Raw genomic sequence first — 16827 nt, 5'->3', positions numbered from 1 at the left:
TACATCAATCTTTAAAAAAATCCGACTGCCAGTTAATGTAACAGCACTCACGGATGCCCCTGGGAAGCAGGGCAAAGCTGGGCGAACAGAAAATGGAGAAAAAGGCATAGAGGCAGAAGGCAGAAAGGAGAAGGGGAAAAAAATAACATTTTAAAGCAAAGAGGTGAGGATAGCGTTGACAATTGCTGGAGCCTCTGAAGCTTTGGCATCCTGAAGTTGACTACTCCTGAGACGGCCCCTGACTGCCCCCTTGTGGCTACTAGCACATCCTTCAGCGCCGACACACACTAATAAAATAAAATTTCATTGAAAATGACAAGGCAACCTATACCGATTATGCTGCACTTCCCTGCCCCTTCCCTCTTAGTTTAGCGAAATGCTGATATTCTTACAAGACAAATCCTCTACAAGGCCCTGTCACACCATCAACTAATATTGTAGCCAAGATAGACCTGAAGGGGGCACTCAGGCCCTGCCATGCATCATCAATTGCTCCACACAGGAAGAGACAGTTGCCTACATAACCAAGAGGACGGCACCTCTACTTATAATACAGCAGGAAGAAAAAAAGCTTCTCTCCGGCCCACATATCCCTGCCAATCGGAAACTAAGCAGTCCAGCCAAGGAGAAAACCCCATACTTTGGACTCCCAGCTTCCTCAGTGGACTCTTTGGTTATCACACCCCCTCCCACCTTCCACCACTTTTCTCTATAAAAGCAAGTTCTCTTCCTCGTTCTCTGGATTTGCATACGGCCTGTCAAGGTTCACATGTCCTGAATTGCATTCCTCTGGCTATTCCTGAATAAACTCACTTCTGCTGATAAAATAACCAGCTAGTACTAAACTTGGCACTAATAATTTGGCAATGGGCAATCCTCTATAATCTATAAACAAAAATACTAGATTATCCCAAATCCTCTCTTTGTTCTGGAGATTGAGGCTAAGGCCCATTTCTCCCTGCAGAACTGGTAGGAATTTCCTCAGAAAGCTTTGCATCTGACTTTAAAACGTGCACACATGTTTCCACATATTTGATTGCCAACTATGCGTCAGGCCCTGAGGTACAATGGGAAGCAAGAACAGACGCCGGCATTGCCTTCGTGAAACCCGGGGATTAGGGGAAGAAATTATCAAACAGGCGCAAAAATAAATGTGAGGAAACCTACCGAGATAAACGCCATGAAGAAAATGAGAGGTTTCTCGAAGGAAGCGACGTCCCAACAGGCAAAAGAGGCGGGAAACGCATTCCACTAGAGGGATGCGTTAACTACGGCCCCATATTTCATTTGATGAGTCTCCCTAGTGAGGATGGCAAGAAAAACTAATCAATCATTTTAAAAATTAACAGGCAGCCACCTGGGATGGCCTGAGAGCCCCGCGTAACACGGGAAGTTTAGGCGCCGGCGCCGCTCACCTAGTCTTGAAGTTCTCGCGAGGTCTGCACGCGAAAATCAGAAGGTCGCCAGGTGCGCACGCGCAGTCGTGGGACAGACGGCAGTTAGGGCCCTCGGCGGATCTGTCTGTGTTGGGTGTCCAGGGATGCCGTGGCTCTTCTGCTTGTGTGTCGGGCTCCTGCTAGTTCGGGTCTCCCGTGAGCTGAACAACATTAGTCGAGCCAGGAGATTGTGCGGCAGGCATCTGCTGCAAGAAATAGTAAAACTCTGTGGCACTGTTAACTGGAGCCACATTGAGGAGGAAAAGCCTTTCACACAGCTGCTTTCCCAGGCCTCGGAGAAGGTCGAAACCTTTATCCCTGACCGGTTAGAAAGCTCGCAAACCACTTTCCCGGTCTGGAGGAGAGCGACGAACCCAGGTAAAAATCTAAACCAGAGGCATGTTTTTTCATCTTTGTACATTTCTTATTCCCGAATTTGCCCTGCCAGGCATGGAACTTCTGCAGGAAATGGAATTTGTGCCTAATACATATACAAAAGCCATGAAGTCGTTGTTTTTGTTTGTTGTAACTTGGAGGAAAGAAGCGTACACATGTAAGTCTACACATTTGTATAAGAATAATGCTGTTTCCCTCGCTTTCCCTTTCTGCAGTGCCCTTGTCACTTGGCAAACTATTTTGCCCTTCAAAGCCTGATTTAGGTATCATTTTCCCTGTGAACTCATCACTGACCATTTCATAGCTACTCACTCCATTCTCCATTCTACCGCAATATCTAACACATAATTCTATTTAACTATTTATATTTAACTGTAATATTTAACTATAATCAGGACCTGCTACATAACTGGCCCTGCCTAGTGCAAATAAAAATGCAGGGCCCCTTGTTCAAAAAGCAGGAAAAACTGTTAAAGGTACTAAAATATAAAGCTTTTTACCTTTCTTGTGCCTATCTCCTCTGCTCAAACACATGGTCCTCTGTCCCATCAGACTTCACATACAAGTCAAAAGATAAAATTATTGAGAATTTCAAGACTGGGACAACAGAGCATTAAACAAAATGCAGGGTCTTTCTAAGCACTAGGCTTGTGCTACTGGCAAGTCTCAATCTCTTAATGCCAGCCCTGTATGCCATACCATGTTATAGGGATTGCTCATGTATGTTTTTATCTGAAATGTCTAGCAGAGGGCTGAGCACAGGGTATGTGCTTAATATGTATTGAATTTATACTTAATGCTTTTAAGCAGTCTTTAGGAAGAATATTTTTGTTTCAGATCCATTCTTCTGTTTTTACATTTTGTGACTAACACATTTTAGTCCCAATATGTTTGCCATTTTAAAAGAAAATGCACTTTATTTGTAGACTGTGGTCTATAGAGTGTAGTGTCATTGAAGTTATTGCCTTTTATAGTAATCCAATTGATTCTATTTGGACAAATTTTGCAAAAGTCAAGATTTCTGAAATTAAGGAAAGGAGTTAGACTATCGTGCCAAAAGAGAGACCCTAATGTAGATGACTGAAACAAGCTAAAACATTGCCTAGCACATTATAAACACTTATTCTTTTTTTTTGTTTTGAGGTATAGTTGGTTTACAATATTAGTCTCAGGTGTATAACATGGTGATTCAAAATTTCTATAGATTATATTCCATTTAAAGTTATAAAGAATTGGCTATATTCTGATAAGCACTTATTCTTCTTTAATGAATGAATGAATAAATCTTATAAGATTATTGTTGCTAAGAGAATAAAATTGTTTTTATTGACGTGTATTTGATTTACAATGTTGTGTTAGTTTCGGGTGTACAGCAAATTGACTCAGTTGTATTTATATATAATATTAGTTTAGTTATTAGATTAGTTATATATGTATATTTGTATATATTCTTTTTCAGATTTTTTCCATTATAGGTTATTACAAGATATTGAATATAGTTCCCTGTGCTACACAGAAAGTCCTTTTTTAATTTATTGTATATATAGTAGTGTGTATCTGTTAGTCCCATACTTCTAATTTGTCCCTCCCCCCTTTCCCCTTTAGTAACCATAAGTTTGTTTCCTATGTCTATTTCTGTTTTGTAAATAAGTTCATTTGTATCATTTTTTTAGATTCCACATATAAGTGATAATCATGATATTTGTCTTTCTCTGTCTGACTTACTTCATTTAATATGATAATCTCTAGGTTGCACCATGTTGCTGCAAATGGCATTATTTCATTCTTTTTTATGGATGAGTAATATTCCATTGTGTGTGTTCCTTTGGTTTTTAAGTAAAAATAAAAGACACATTTTTCATTTTCACCAATAACTGTTGAACAATGTATTCACCATTTTGTTCCACTACCCTCTGCCATTTTCCAGGCAACTTCATAATTCCATCTTCCCAAAACTTTATATCTTTTTGAGCAAAGAACTGTTCCAGGTGCCTTTTACAATCTTCCAGGGAATTGACATTTTTTCCATTAAGAGAATTTTGTAAAGACCAAAATAAGTGGAAATCTGAAGGTGCAGTGTCTGGTTAATACGGCAGATGAATCAGAACTTCCCAGCCAAGCTGTAACAGTTTTTGCCTGGCCATCAAAGGAACATGTGGTCTTGTGTTATCCTGATGGAAGATTATGTGTTTTCTGTTGACTAATTCCAGATGCTTTTCACTGAGTGCTGCTTTCAGTTGGTCTAATTGGGAGCAGTGCTTGTTGGAATTAATCGTTTGGTTTTCAGGAAGAAGCTCATAGTAGAGGATTCCCTTCCAGTCCCACCATATACACAACATCCCCTTCTTTGGCTGAAGACCGGCCTTTGGTGTGGTTGGTGGTGGTTCATTTCGCTTGCCCCATGATCTCTTCCATTCCACTTTATTGTACAGTGTCCACTTTTCATTGCCTGTCACAATTTGTTTTAAAAACGGAATGTTTTCATTACATTTCAGTAGAGAATCACATGTGGAAATATGGTCAAGAAGGTTTTTGCTTAACTTATGTGGAACCCAAACATCAAAGTGATTAATATAACCAAGCTAGTGCAAATAATTTTCATTGCTTGATTTGGATATTTTAAGTATGTTGGCTATCTCCTGCATGGTATAACGTTTGATTGTTCTCAATTAATGTCTCGATTTGATCACTATCAACTTCAACTGGTCTGCCCGACTATGGAGCATCGTCCAGTGAGCAACCTCCAGCACAAAACTTCACAAATAACTTTTGACACATTCGATCAGTCACAGCACCTTCTCCATACACTGCACAATTTTTTGTTGCGTTTCAGTTGCATTTTTACCTTTCTTGGAATATTAACGAAGCATAATAAACCGAAAATGTTGCTATTTTTCTTCCATCTTCAGTATTAAAATGGCTACACAAAAATTCACCAATTTTGATAAGGTTTTTTTTCTTTTTAGATTTTTTTTGGTGGGGACCATTTATAAAGTCTTTATTGAATTTGTTACAATATTGCTTCTGTTTTACGTTTTCGTTTTTTGGCCAAGAGGCATGTGGGATCTTAGCTCCCTGACCAGGGATTGAACCCAAACCCCTGCATTGGAAGGTGAAGTCTTAACCACTGGACCGCCAGGGAAGTCCCTAATAAGTTTTTTTTTTTTTTAATATGCTGATATGACAGCTGTCACAATACAAACTAACAAAATCGTTTCGAATGAAGTTAAAGACACCTAAACGCTACCAGAGCCATCTTACGGAAAACAAAAACAAAAACAAATGAACATTTTGGCCAACCCAATAATTTTTAAAGGAACCTCCATACTGTTCTTCATAGTGGCTGTACCAATTTACATTCCCACCAACAGTGTAGGAGGGTTCCCTTTTCTCCACACCCTCTCCAGCATTTATTATTTGTAGACTTTTTGATGATGGCCATTCTGACCGGTGTGAAGTAATACCTCATTGTAGTTTTGATTTGCATTTCTCTAATAACTAGTAATGTTGAGCACCTTTTCATGTGCCCATTGACCATCTGTAGTCTTCTTTGGAGAAGTGTCTATTTAGTTCTTCTGCCCAGTTTTGACCGGGTTGTTTGTTTTGTTTTGTTTTATATTGAGCTATATGAGCTGTTTGTATATTTTGGAAATTAAGCCCTTGTTGGTCACATCATTTGCAAATATTTTCTCCCATTCTGTAGGTTGTCTTTTCATTTCGTTTATGGTTTCCTTTGCTGTGCAAAAGCTTATAAGTTTGATTAGGTCCCCTTTGCTCATTTTTGCTTTTATTTCTATTGCCTTGGGAGACTGACCTAAGAAAACATTGGTATGATTTATGTCAGAGAATGTTTTGCCTATGTTCTCTACTAGGAGTTATATGGTGTCATGTCTTATATTTAAGACTTTAAGCCATTTTGAGTTTATTTTTGTGTATGGTGTGAGGGAGTGTTCTACCCTCATTGATTTACATGGGGCTGTCCAGCTTTCCCAGCACCACTTGCTGAAGAGACTGTCTTTTCTCCATTGTATATTCTTGTCTCCTTTGTTGAAGATTAATTGACCATAGGTGTGTGGGTTTATTTCTGGGCTCTCTATTCTGTTCAGTTGATCCTTATGTCTGTTTTTGTGCCAATATCACACTGTTTTGATGACTGTAGCTTTGTAGTATTGTCTAAAGTCTGAGAGGGTTGTGTCTCCAGCTTTGTTCTTTTTCCTTAGGATTGCTTTGGCAATTCTGGGTCTTTTGTGGGTCCATATTAATTTTAGGATTATTTGTTCTAGTTCTGTGAAAAATGTCGTGGGTCATTTGACAGGGATCGCATTAAATCTGTAGATTTCTTCCAATCCAAGAGCATGGGATATCTTTCCGTTTCTTTGAATCATCTTCAGTTTCATTTATCAATGTTTTATAGTTCTCAGGGTATAAGTCTTTCACTCCTTGGTCAGGTTTATTTCTAGGTTTTTTTTGTGGTTTTTTTTGATGTGATTTTAAAAGGGATTTTTTTTTTTTTTACTATCTGTTTCTCATATCTCATTGTTAGTGGAAAGAAATGCAACAGATTTCTGTATGTTAATCTTGTATCCTACTACCTTGCTAAATTTGTTTAGCAGTTCTAGTAGTTTTTGTGTGGAGTCTTTAGGGTTTTCTATATAGAGTATCATGCCATCTGCATATAAGGGGAATGAAACTTTTAAAGACAGAAACAGTAGAAAGGATCAGACTGAATCTTAATCATTTTCCACCATCAAAACCACCTACATATAAACTCACTTTATCCTGCTCTTATAAAGAAGGAATTGTTTCTCACCAGTCTCTAAATTGTACCTTAGTTCAGTTGATATTCGCACTTTAATGTGTATATGAATCACCTGGGGAATACTGTTAATATACAGATTCTGATTCAGTAGGTCTGGGGTGGGGCCTGAGAGTCTACAGTTTTATAAGCTCCCAGGTGATGCTTATTCTGTTAGTTGGACACTGCTCTTTGAGTAACAAGGGAATAGTTCACTTCTCTATTTCTTCGTTACTCTTTTCTCCCAGAAATGCAAGGTGGACCTACCCTTTCTACTTCATGTTCAGTGGGCATTTCTCTCACATCAAATACTGTGCTCTCATTACCTATAACCTAGTCAAAATTTTACCTTCAGTCATCCAAGCTTGAGTTTATTATTGAAAAAGAGTTTAGAATCCTTTTTCTCGACAAAGCCTACTCTGGAGGAAACTCTTTTCTCATTAATAAAAAGTCAACTTTAAAACTCAGAGCTGATTAATCACTCCTTTGTCTCAGGTATTATTCACAATCCCCTGAAGGAGAACATGTCACTAATTCAATGAGGAGGGATCTGCAATGAAACAGGATTCGTAGGAAATGAAAATACATCTGATAATATTTCAGAGTTCTCATACCCATTAAACTTGTTACTATGGGAGCTATATAAAGGACAGTTTGCTGAAGTGGAAATATCATGTGGCAATAAAACCATGGTTGTTTTAAAATATATGGAAGAACAAAAAATGGATTTAGGTTATCAATATGAATGTGTATTAAAATTTAAAGAATTCTTAATCTATAAGGAAAGACGACATGTAGTCCTATTAATTTCTAGTGACTAATTTAGAAGTTGTAGAGAGGTATGTGTTTCCAATATAGAATTCCAATGTAGAATATACAAGTATGCAATTTCTTTTACATGTGAATGTTGCTGTAAAGTTGATTGATTTTTATTTAGCTTATATCAGCAGAATATATTTCTATATTAGATCAAGTCAGTTATCAACAATTTTAATCTTCTGATGATCTATTTGAGTCTGACACAGGAAAAGATAGTTTGATACACTCATATTCAAAAATGCTTTTTTTCAGGACTACTCATGCATAACTTGAATTTGAGATGTGTGCTCCTTGTTAGTGGATCCTGAATGTATGGGCCATGTCTCATGCTTACCTCATAGTGTGGCACCATGAAGCTAACGTCATATTTCTAAATTCTGGCTGAGTATGGTGCTGCCTAACTCTTAGTGCCAGGTGAAATCATCAAAGTTTCATCACCAGTTTTTCATAATCAATAACCCCTATTCCAGTTAGATAGGCTGTATTCCCCCATTCTTGGTCTTCATTCATTTGTTCTTGTTTTTTTGTTTATTTTCTTGTTTCTTTAGATATCATTATCACAACTGGCTATGCAGAACCTCTCTATTTATATATTAATTCAACAAAATTTGTGTGCCTGTTGTATATTAGTTAGTATTCATGCTGCTTGGGATATAAGAGTGAACATTTTCACTCAGGAGGCAGTGAAGGTTCTTGCCTTCATGAAGCTTACAGAATAGTGAAGATAGACAATAAACATAAATAAATTATATGGTATGTTAGAAGATAATTAGTCTCCACATATCTCCTTTCTTCATGCCCATTCTCCTCCTCCCATAGGCAGCCATTCTAATGTTTTATTATGTATTTTTGTTTTTATATGTTTTATTGCAAATTGTGCATTATTTCCTGTGCATGTATTTTAAAAATATATCTAAATGGTATTTGAGATCTATATCTTATTATTGCTATGTGAACTTTTAGTCATTGCTTCAAACTGCTGCATAATATTCATACGCATTCCTCACATTTTACTTATTCTTTCTTCTAGTGATGAACATCTAACCTATATAGCCTTCAACTCCCTGCCACTATAAATAACACTGCAGTGAGCATCATTGTATATGCCCCCTTATGGATCTGTGTGGACATTTCTCTGGGATATATACCTAGGGGTAGAATTGATGTATCATAAAATATATTATGCTTAATTTACTTGAGGTGCATTCAGATTGCTTTGCAGAATGGCTACACCAATTTATAGTTGCACCACTAGTACATGAGGATTCCTGTGTTCTTGTATCCCTGTCAAGAATTAACATTATACAATTTTTAACTTTTGCCAGTGCCACAGGCGTGAAATAGTGTCTCATTTTTGTCTTAATTTGCTCTGAATTTGAGCACCTCTTCATATACATATTAGCCTCTTGGGTTCCTTTTTTCTGAAAATTTCCTGTTTATACATTTTGCTCACTTTTTGTTGGAATTGTCATCTTCCAGTTGATTTGTAAGAGTTATTCAAAATCTAGATACAATAGTAATCAGCTGTAGGTTTTAGATATTACAAATATGTTCTCCTATTCTGTCATCTGTCTACTGGTGTTTGACAGAAAGTCTTAATTTTTATACAAGTAGACGATAAGTGTTTTGCCTTATTGTTCATACTTTCAAAAGTATGAACAAAACTTTCAAAAGTTTTAGAGGTTCCTTTTCTGTTCTTCTGTTAATTTTATAGTTTTACTGTTCTCATTAGGTCCTTAATTCTGGGGCCCATTTTTGGTTCTGTTCTGCTAGGGATACTATCTTAGTTTTCTCAGTGTCTTACTTTTCTCTACATGAAGATATAATTTTCTGAATACCATCTACTGAACAATCGGTTTTTTCCCATTGATTGTAGAGCCACTTTTATTGTTTATTAAGTTTGTCTGAGATTCTTATTTAATTGGTCTTTTTGTTTGACTTTGTATTATTACTACACTGTTTTAGTACTATGACTCTGTAGGATGTCATTTATCTTGGAGAGCAAGTCTCCAATGTTTATTTTTTTCCCTTAAGGTTGACTGAACTAATCCTCTGCCTTTATCCTTATATATGCATTTAAGAGTAAGCTTATTGAATTTATTTTATAAAAACCCATCTGGAATTTAAATGGGATGCATGGAATTACAGAGAATAATTTGAAGAGAATTGACATCTTTTTAACAAAAAGTCATCTCAGCCAAAAACATGGAATATCTTTGTATTCTGTCATTAGAATTTTAAAGTTTTCTCTATAGAGACTTTCTGTATTGTTGGTTAAGTTAATGCTTAATACTTTAATTTTGTTGCTATTGTAAATACTTGTTAATTATATTTCTAGTTAGTGATCATTGGTTAGAGAAATGCAGTTGAGTTTTACAGGTTGATTTTAATCCAGTAATTATGTGGAACTATCTTAATAGTTTTTTGTCACTTACTTTCTAAACTTTATACCACTCTTCTTTTTTTTATTCTTATAGCATTTGCAAGGAGTCATTACAGGTTTTTGAGCAGAGGAGTGACATAATTGACATTTTAAAGGGATCACTTTGACAACTGTGTTAAGGATAGACTGTAGGGAAGCAAGAGTAGAAACAGAGAGACCTGTTAGGAAGGTATTAGAGAGGATAGCATCTGGATAAGGATGGTAGCAGTGAGTGGAAGCAGTGATAACTGTTATAATCTAGATATATTTGGGCAGATATGATGTAAGATATGAGAAAAAAGAAAAATCAGGAATTACTCCAATATGTTAAAAAAAATATGTGATTTCAGAGCTTTTGCTTTGAACACCTGGAAGGATAGGGTTACTATCAAATCAACTGAAATAGGAAAGGTCTCAAGTGGAACAGGTTTGGAAAACAGTATTAGTAGTTCATCTTTGGACATTTTGAGTTTGAAAAGTTCAGGTGGAGTTTTAAACATGTTGAGTTTGAGACATCAGAGTGGAGATGTTGAGTAGCAAGTAGGACATATGAATCTGGAGTTTGGAAGAAAAAAATTGCTTGAAGAAAGAAATTAAGGAGCCATAGGTATATAGATAATTTTTTAAGCCATAAGACTGGATGAGATCATGAAGAGAGTAAGTATAGATTGAAAAGAGTACCAAGGACTGAGCTCTGGGAGACATCAACATTAAAAAAAACTGAGAGGAAGTACTTGCAAAGGAGGTAGAAAGGGGCAAATAGTTAGGTGGGAAGGAGAGAGAATGTGGTATCCTGGAAACCAAGTGAAGAAAGCATATCAAGAAGGAGTGGTTTTTATTAGTTAAATAAGATGAGAGTTGGCTGTTGAATTTAGCAATATAGAGGTTGTTTGTGAGCTTGATAAGAGAAGTTTTGGTGGAGTGATGCAGTAAAAGCCTGTATAGAATGCGTATCAGACAGAGTAAGAGAAGTGAATTAATAAATACAGAAGGAGTTTTGCTACAGAGGAGAGAAAAGAAATTGGATGGTAAGCAGGGCCAAGAGAAGTGTTTCTTGTTTTTTTTTTAAGTGGGAGAAATAGCACATTTGCTGATAGGAGTGGTTTGCTAGAAGTGAAAAAATAATGATGAAAGAAAGATAAAGAGAAGCACTGCTGGAGTGATATCCCAGAGTGGGCAGGAGGAAATAGATCTAGTCCATAAGTGGAGGAATTGGTTTTAGAGTGGATAATTCACCTATGGAAATACTTAGGAAGGCAGAATTATGGGTACAGATGTTAAGAGATGAGTAAAAAGACAGTGAAGGGAGCAAATACAGGTTCCCTTCTGATTCCTTCAATTTTCTTATAAAGTAGAAAGCAAAACCAGCTGAGTGAGGATGGGAGTCTATTAATATAGTAAATTGCATTGATAGATTTTGTGATCTTGCATTTCTGGGATAAACACTTTCTTAATATATTTGTAAAATACGTTCATGGATTCAGTTAACTAATACCTTATTTGGGACTTTCAAACAAACATTTGTAAGTGAAATGGGCTTATGGTTTAAAAAAATGTTTTTAATTGAAGTATAGTTGGTGTACAATATTATATGTTACAGGTGTACAATTTTTATACTCCATTTATAGTTATTATAAAATATTGGCTATTATAAAATATTGGCTATATTACTGGTATTGTACAATATATCCTTGTAGCTTATTTTATACATAATTGTTTTACCTCATAATCCCCCACCCCTATCTTACCTCTCCTCCCTTCCCTCTCCTCCCTGGTAACCACTCATTTCTTCTCTGTATCTGTGAGACTGCTTCTTTTTTGTTATATTCACTATTTGTTGTATTTTTTAGATTCCACATATAGTGATATCATACAGTATTTGTCTTTCTCTGTCTGACTTACTTCACTTAGCATAATACCCTCCAAGTCTATCCATGTTGCTGCAGAAGGCAAAATCTCGTTCTTTTTTATGGCTGAGTAAGATTCCATTACATATACATACATACATATATATATATATCTCACAACTTTTTCTATCCATTCATATGTTGATGGACACTTAGGTTGCTTCCATATCTTGGCAATTGTAAATATGCTGCTATGAACATTGGGGTGCCTGTATCTTTTCGAATTAGTGTATTGTTTCTTTTCGATATATACGTAGAAGTGAAATTGCTGGGTCATATGGTAGTTCTAGTTTTAGTTTTTTGAGAAACCTCCAGACTGTTTTCTAGAGTGGCTGCACCAGTTTACATTCTCACCAACAGTACGAGGGTTCCCTTTTCCCCTCATCCTTGCCAACATTGGTTGTGTTAGTTTTGATGATAGCCATTCTGGTAGGTATGAGGTGATATTTCACTGTGGTTTTGATTTGACTCATTTCCTTGATGATTAGCGATGTTGAGCATCTTTTCCTGTGCCTGTTGGCCATCTGCATTTCCTCTCTGGAAAAATGTCTGTTCAGTTCTTCTGTACATTTTTTGATTGGGTTGTTTTGTTTTTTTGATGTTGATTTGTATGAACCACAGTTGTATCTGTATTGTAGTCCTTTTTTTCCTAGTGTATTTTGTTCACATTCATCTTTTTTTCTTGATTAGTCTGGCTAAAGTTATATTTTATTAATCCTTTAAAAGAGCCAACTTTTGGTTTTCTAAATCTTTATATTGTTTTCTTTCTATAATTCATTGATTTCTTTCCTTATTACTTATTTGGGTTATCTCTGTTGCTCTTTTTCAAATTCATTGATTTGAATACTCATTTTTAACCTTTCTTGTTTCCTGATGAGTACAGCTTGTTTCCCTTTTAAGTTCCCTCTCCAATTTGACATGTACTTTTCATTAACTAGTCCCTAGTTGCCTTCATTCATGAACAAGTTTCCTTCTTATTGTCTGCCTTTTTTTTTTCCCTTTAAGTGGCAGAACATGGCACATCTCATCCAAGAAGGTCTTTCTTCAACCTGCGTAGACAACCTAATTCACTTTTCCCTTCAGTGTACTCTGTTCATTGTGACACACTTTAATTGATCACATATTTATCTGTCTTAGATGACATTATTTGCTACCTTAGAATAGATTAATATCTGTCCTAAAGTTTTACTACTCCACATTTTGTCTTAGGCATTTATTAAATACAAAGTTATTACAGAATATTCTAATAGGACTGTCACTGCAAGAGACAGAGTTTCTCCTAAATACCCTCAAGAAAAAAGCAGAGGATAGTTATTATAAAAACAAGATCTGTAAATGGATCTGGAAAGGCCCTGGAAAGCCTAAGGAATCAAGTCAGTGCTAAAAATCACCTTCTCTCTTTCTCTCTCTGAATCTTTTCTCCTCTAATATCTATGTTCCTTTATAACTTTAGCTTGTCATGATAAGCTTCATAGTATCCTCTCAGTTTTGGTTCTAACTCATCTTGTTCTCATTACTTCTTAGTTCTAATTTTAAAGAGAGGAAATCTGATTGAGCCAACTTATTTTTCACATGGCATGGATTGCTGGCCACTGTAGTAGATTGGTTTGTTTGGGGTCAGGTGCCAACCTCCTGACTATTCATCTGTGGATATAAGGTGGAATCACCCTATGACTGCCTAAGGGTGACTCTACAGCAATGGCTAGAGGCAAATATATCTCCCAAAAGGGACTGTAGATGGGCAAGGGCAATGATGGAAATCCAACAAGCCGCCAATTAATTACCTTCTGGTCTTATTTTAATTTATTATCAGTAATATTGAGTAAGAGCAGTATAATAGAAATAATCAGTTCATTGAGTGTATCACTACTTCTCCATTTCTTTATATTTCAACAAAAACCAAAATGGCTTCTACTAACCACTTAGTTAAAAATGTGCGTAAAAGACAAATAACTCAATTAGAAATTGGCAAAGGATTTGAATAGACATTTCTACAAGGAGGATATATAATAAGCACATGAAAAATGCTCAACATCATTAGTTGCAAGGTCATTGCAAATTAAAACCACAATGGGATACCACTTCACATCCATTAGGATGGCTCTCATCAAAATATGAAAAATATCAAATGTTGGTGAAGATGTGTAGCAGTTGGAAGCCTAGTGGTGGGATTGTAAAATGGTACAACCACTGTGGAAAATAGTTTGGCGGTTCCTAAAAAAGTTAAACAAATTTACCATATGATCCAGCAGTTCTACTCCTAGGTATATATCCAAGAAAACTGAAAATGTGTTCACACAAAAACTTGTATGTGGGTGTTCAGAGCAGTGCTATTCATAATAGTCAAAAAGTAGAAACAACCCAAATGTTCATCAACTGATAAACAGCTAAACAAAATGTGATATATCCATACAGTGGAAAATTTTTCAGCCATAAAAAGAATAAAGTATTGCTAGAGATGCTACAACATGGTTGAACCTTGAAAATATGCTCAGTGAAAGAAACCAGACACAGGTGGCCACATATGGTATGATTTAGGCAGATCCATAGAATAGAAAGTAGATTAGTAGGTGCCAGGGGCTGGAGGAAGAGGGAAATGGGAGTGACTGCTAATGGGTGGGGGTTTCTTTTGTGGGTGATAGAAATGTTCTGGAATTAGGTAGTGGTGATGTTTGCACAAACTTGTGAATATATTGTATATTTTAAAATGCTCAATTTTATGGCATATGAGTTATATCTCAATATTTTTTGCATAAAAATGTGCAAATGTTTCTAGGCCTTTTTTATAGGAAAACAATACCTACAACTATTTTAGTTAAAAATATACATTGCTTTCAAATAACCATTTTACTAGTTAAAATGTGATTACTTGTGTTTTCAAAATTAGCTGACTCTAGTATTACAGCATTATGATTAAATTTTCAGCTAAACGAAGATTTTAATAAAGTAGGATTTTTTTCTTGTCTCTCAACAGTCTCTACTTTTGCCTCTCAGGAAGAAGCATTAAACAATTTGAAGATGCAGTCACTGTCTGAGCATCAGTACAAAAAGGCCAACTTGCCTTTTAAGACAAGACAAGAGATATTTTCCTCATCACAAGATACCAGTCCATATATTCATGAGATTGTAGAATTTCAGAAGAAAAATACAAACAAAATTAAAACCTTAAGCAATTTGTTTTGGGGGAATCATCCCCAAAGAAAGTGCAGAGGATACTGAGAAAAATGTTGTCTGAAGGGATGTACAAAAAGAACTTATTATTGCATGCCTTCCATATATTGATTATAAAAACTTAAAGAAGCATCAGCAGTTGTGACTGAGATGTACTAACCATCATAGGAATTATACTAACTTAATAAAAAGCTTATATTTTACTTTTATTTTATTTTTTTGGTGATTGTCCTTGTAAGTTCTCTACTGTGAACAACATCTGAATGTACTTGCAAGCACTTGACAATATTTTATGGTGGTAATAGGAATCTTACTATTTTCTTTGGTGCCCTATTTTTCATATATTTTTATATTTGAAGAAGATGTTACCGGACATGGCATGATCATTGTAGACATCTAAGAATTAACCTGTTTATTCTTGTCAGTATGATTGAAACTCTCTTAAGCTACATTTAAATGGATTACGGAATGTTCTGCATTCCATGTGTATGATATACAGACTGGTGCCCATGACTATTACGCTCACTCTAGTATGCTAATACATCTGTCCTACCAATTTAAAACTAACTAATCAACTACTACTCCTAGTAGGAGCTCTTATACTGTAATAGTAGGTACATTTAAAATTCTTTGTGTTTTATAATAGTAACTGGTCAGTCAGAAGTTTTTTCAGTTTCTATTGAGGACTTAGAGTTCAGTGACTTTCTTTAGGTTGTAATCTCTCTCCAGGATCCTCTGTCTTTGCTTTGAAGGTACTGATATAATGTGAAATTTTATTCTGCCTTGGTCAGAATAGAGGGCTGACCAGGTTAGCAGTGTCAGCATCACCTGGGAACTTGTTAGAAATATAGTTCTAATGTCCTCCCCCAGATCTACTGAATCAGAAACTCTGGGTATAGGGCTCAGTGGTCTGTGTTTTTATAGGCCTTCTGGGTCATTCTGAAGTAGCTTAAAGGTTGAGAACCACTGGTAATAGAGTCACTATATGAATATTGTAGAAATTCTGCTATTTATGTGCTTTCGTATCTCAACTCAATATAGATGTTATAACACTTAAGTTTTTGGTGTGTTTTTCCACTTTATGTCCACATGTGAAACTTTTTTAATGCTACATATTAATGCTACATATAAAGTTTATACATAGAATCAAAAGTGGAATTTCCTACTTTTCTGCCATTAATTAGGGGGTAAGTATCATTTGAAATCTTTTTCTAGTTTCTTTCCCAAATATGTACTGTAATGTTCTTTTCAGTTAAATTTTTAAATTCCTATTTGGCTCTGTTATTTCTTAGGACAAAGGTTCTTTTCCACATATCTATATCTATATAATATACACTTACAGTGCATTAATATGTTTGAGTTTTTTTGCGTATATTGAATCCTTGCATTCCTGGGATAAACCCCACTTGATCATGGTGTATGATCCTTTTAATGTGCTGTTGGATTCTGTTTGCCAGATTTTGTTGAGGATTTTTGCATCTATGTTCATCAGTTATATTGGCCTGTAGTTTTCTTCCTTTGTGACATCTTTGTCTGGTCTTGGTATCAGGGTGATGGTGGCCTCGTCGAATGAGTTTGGGAGTGTGCCTGCCTCTGCTATATTTTGGAAGAGTTTGAGAAGGATAGGTGTTAGCTCTTCTCTAAATGTTTGATAGAATTCGCCTGTGAAGCCATCTGGTCCTGGGCTTTTGTTTGTTGGAAGATTTTAAATCACAGTCTCAATTTCAGTGCTTGTGATTGCTGTTTATATTTTCTATTTCTTCCCGGTTCAGTCTTGGAAGGTTGTGCTTTTCTAGGAATTTGTCCATTTCTTCCAGGTTGTCCATTTTATTGGCATATAGTTGCTTGTAGTAGTCTCTTATGATTCCTTGTGTTTCTGTG

At 35.9% G+C, this 16827-nt stretch overlaps 1 protein-coding gene across 1 annotated transcript; it reads left to right on the top strand.

The window, feature by feature from the left end:
* Positions 1-1540: 1540 nt before the first annotated feature.
* INSL6 (insulin like 6) lies at positions 1541-15172 on the top strand (the record flags this gene model as incomplete). The annotated part of the gene is given in 6 exon segments (XM_082842343.1): positions 1541-1814; positions 14750-14991; positions 14995-15023; positions 15025-15077; positions 15080-15102; positions 15104-15172. Coding segments are annotated over 6 exon segments (690 nt in total).
* Between the last annotated feature and the right edge of the window lie 1655 nt (positions 15173-16827).

Source organism: Leucopleurus acutus (genome assembly GCF_964270905.1).
Source record: "Leucopleurus acutus genome assembly, chromosome: 7".
In the NCBI taxonomy this organism is placed as follows: Eukaryota; Metazoa; Chordata; class Mammalia; order Artiodactyla; family Delphinidae; genus Leucopleurus; species Leucopleurus acutus.
Note: the sequence above shows the minus strand (reverse complement) of the source record. Positions and strands in the feature narration are given on the sequence as shown.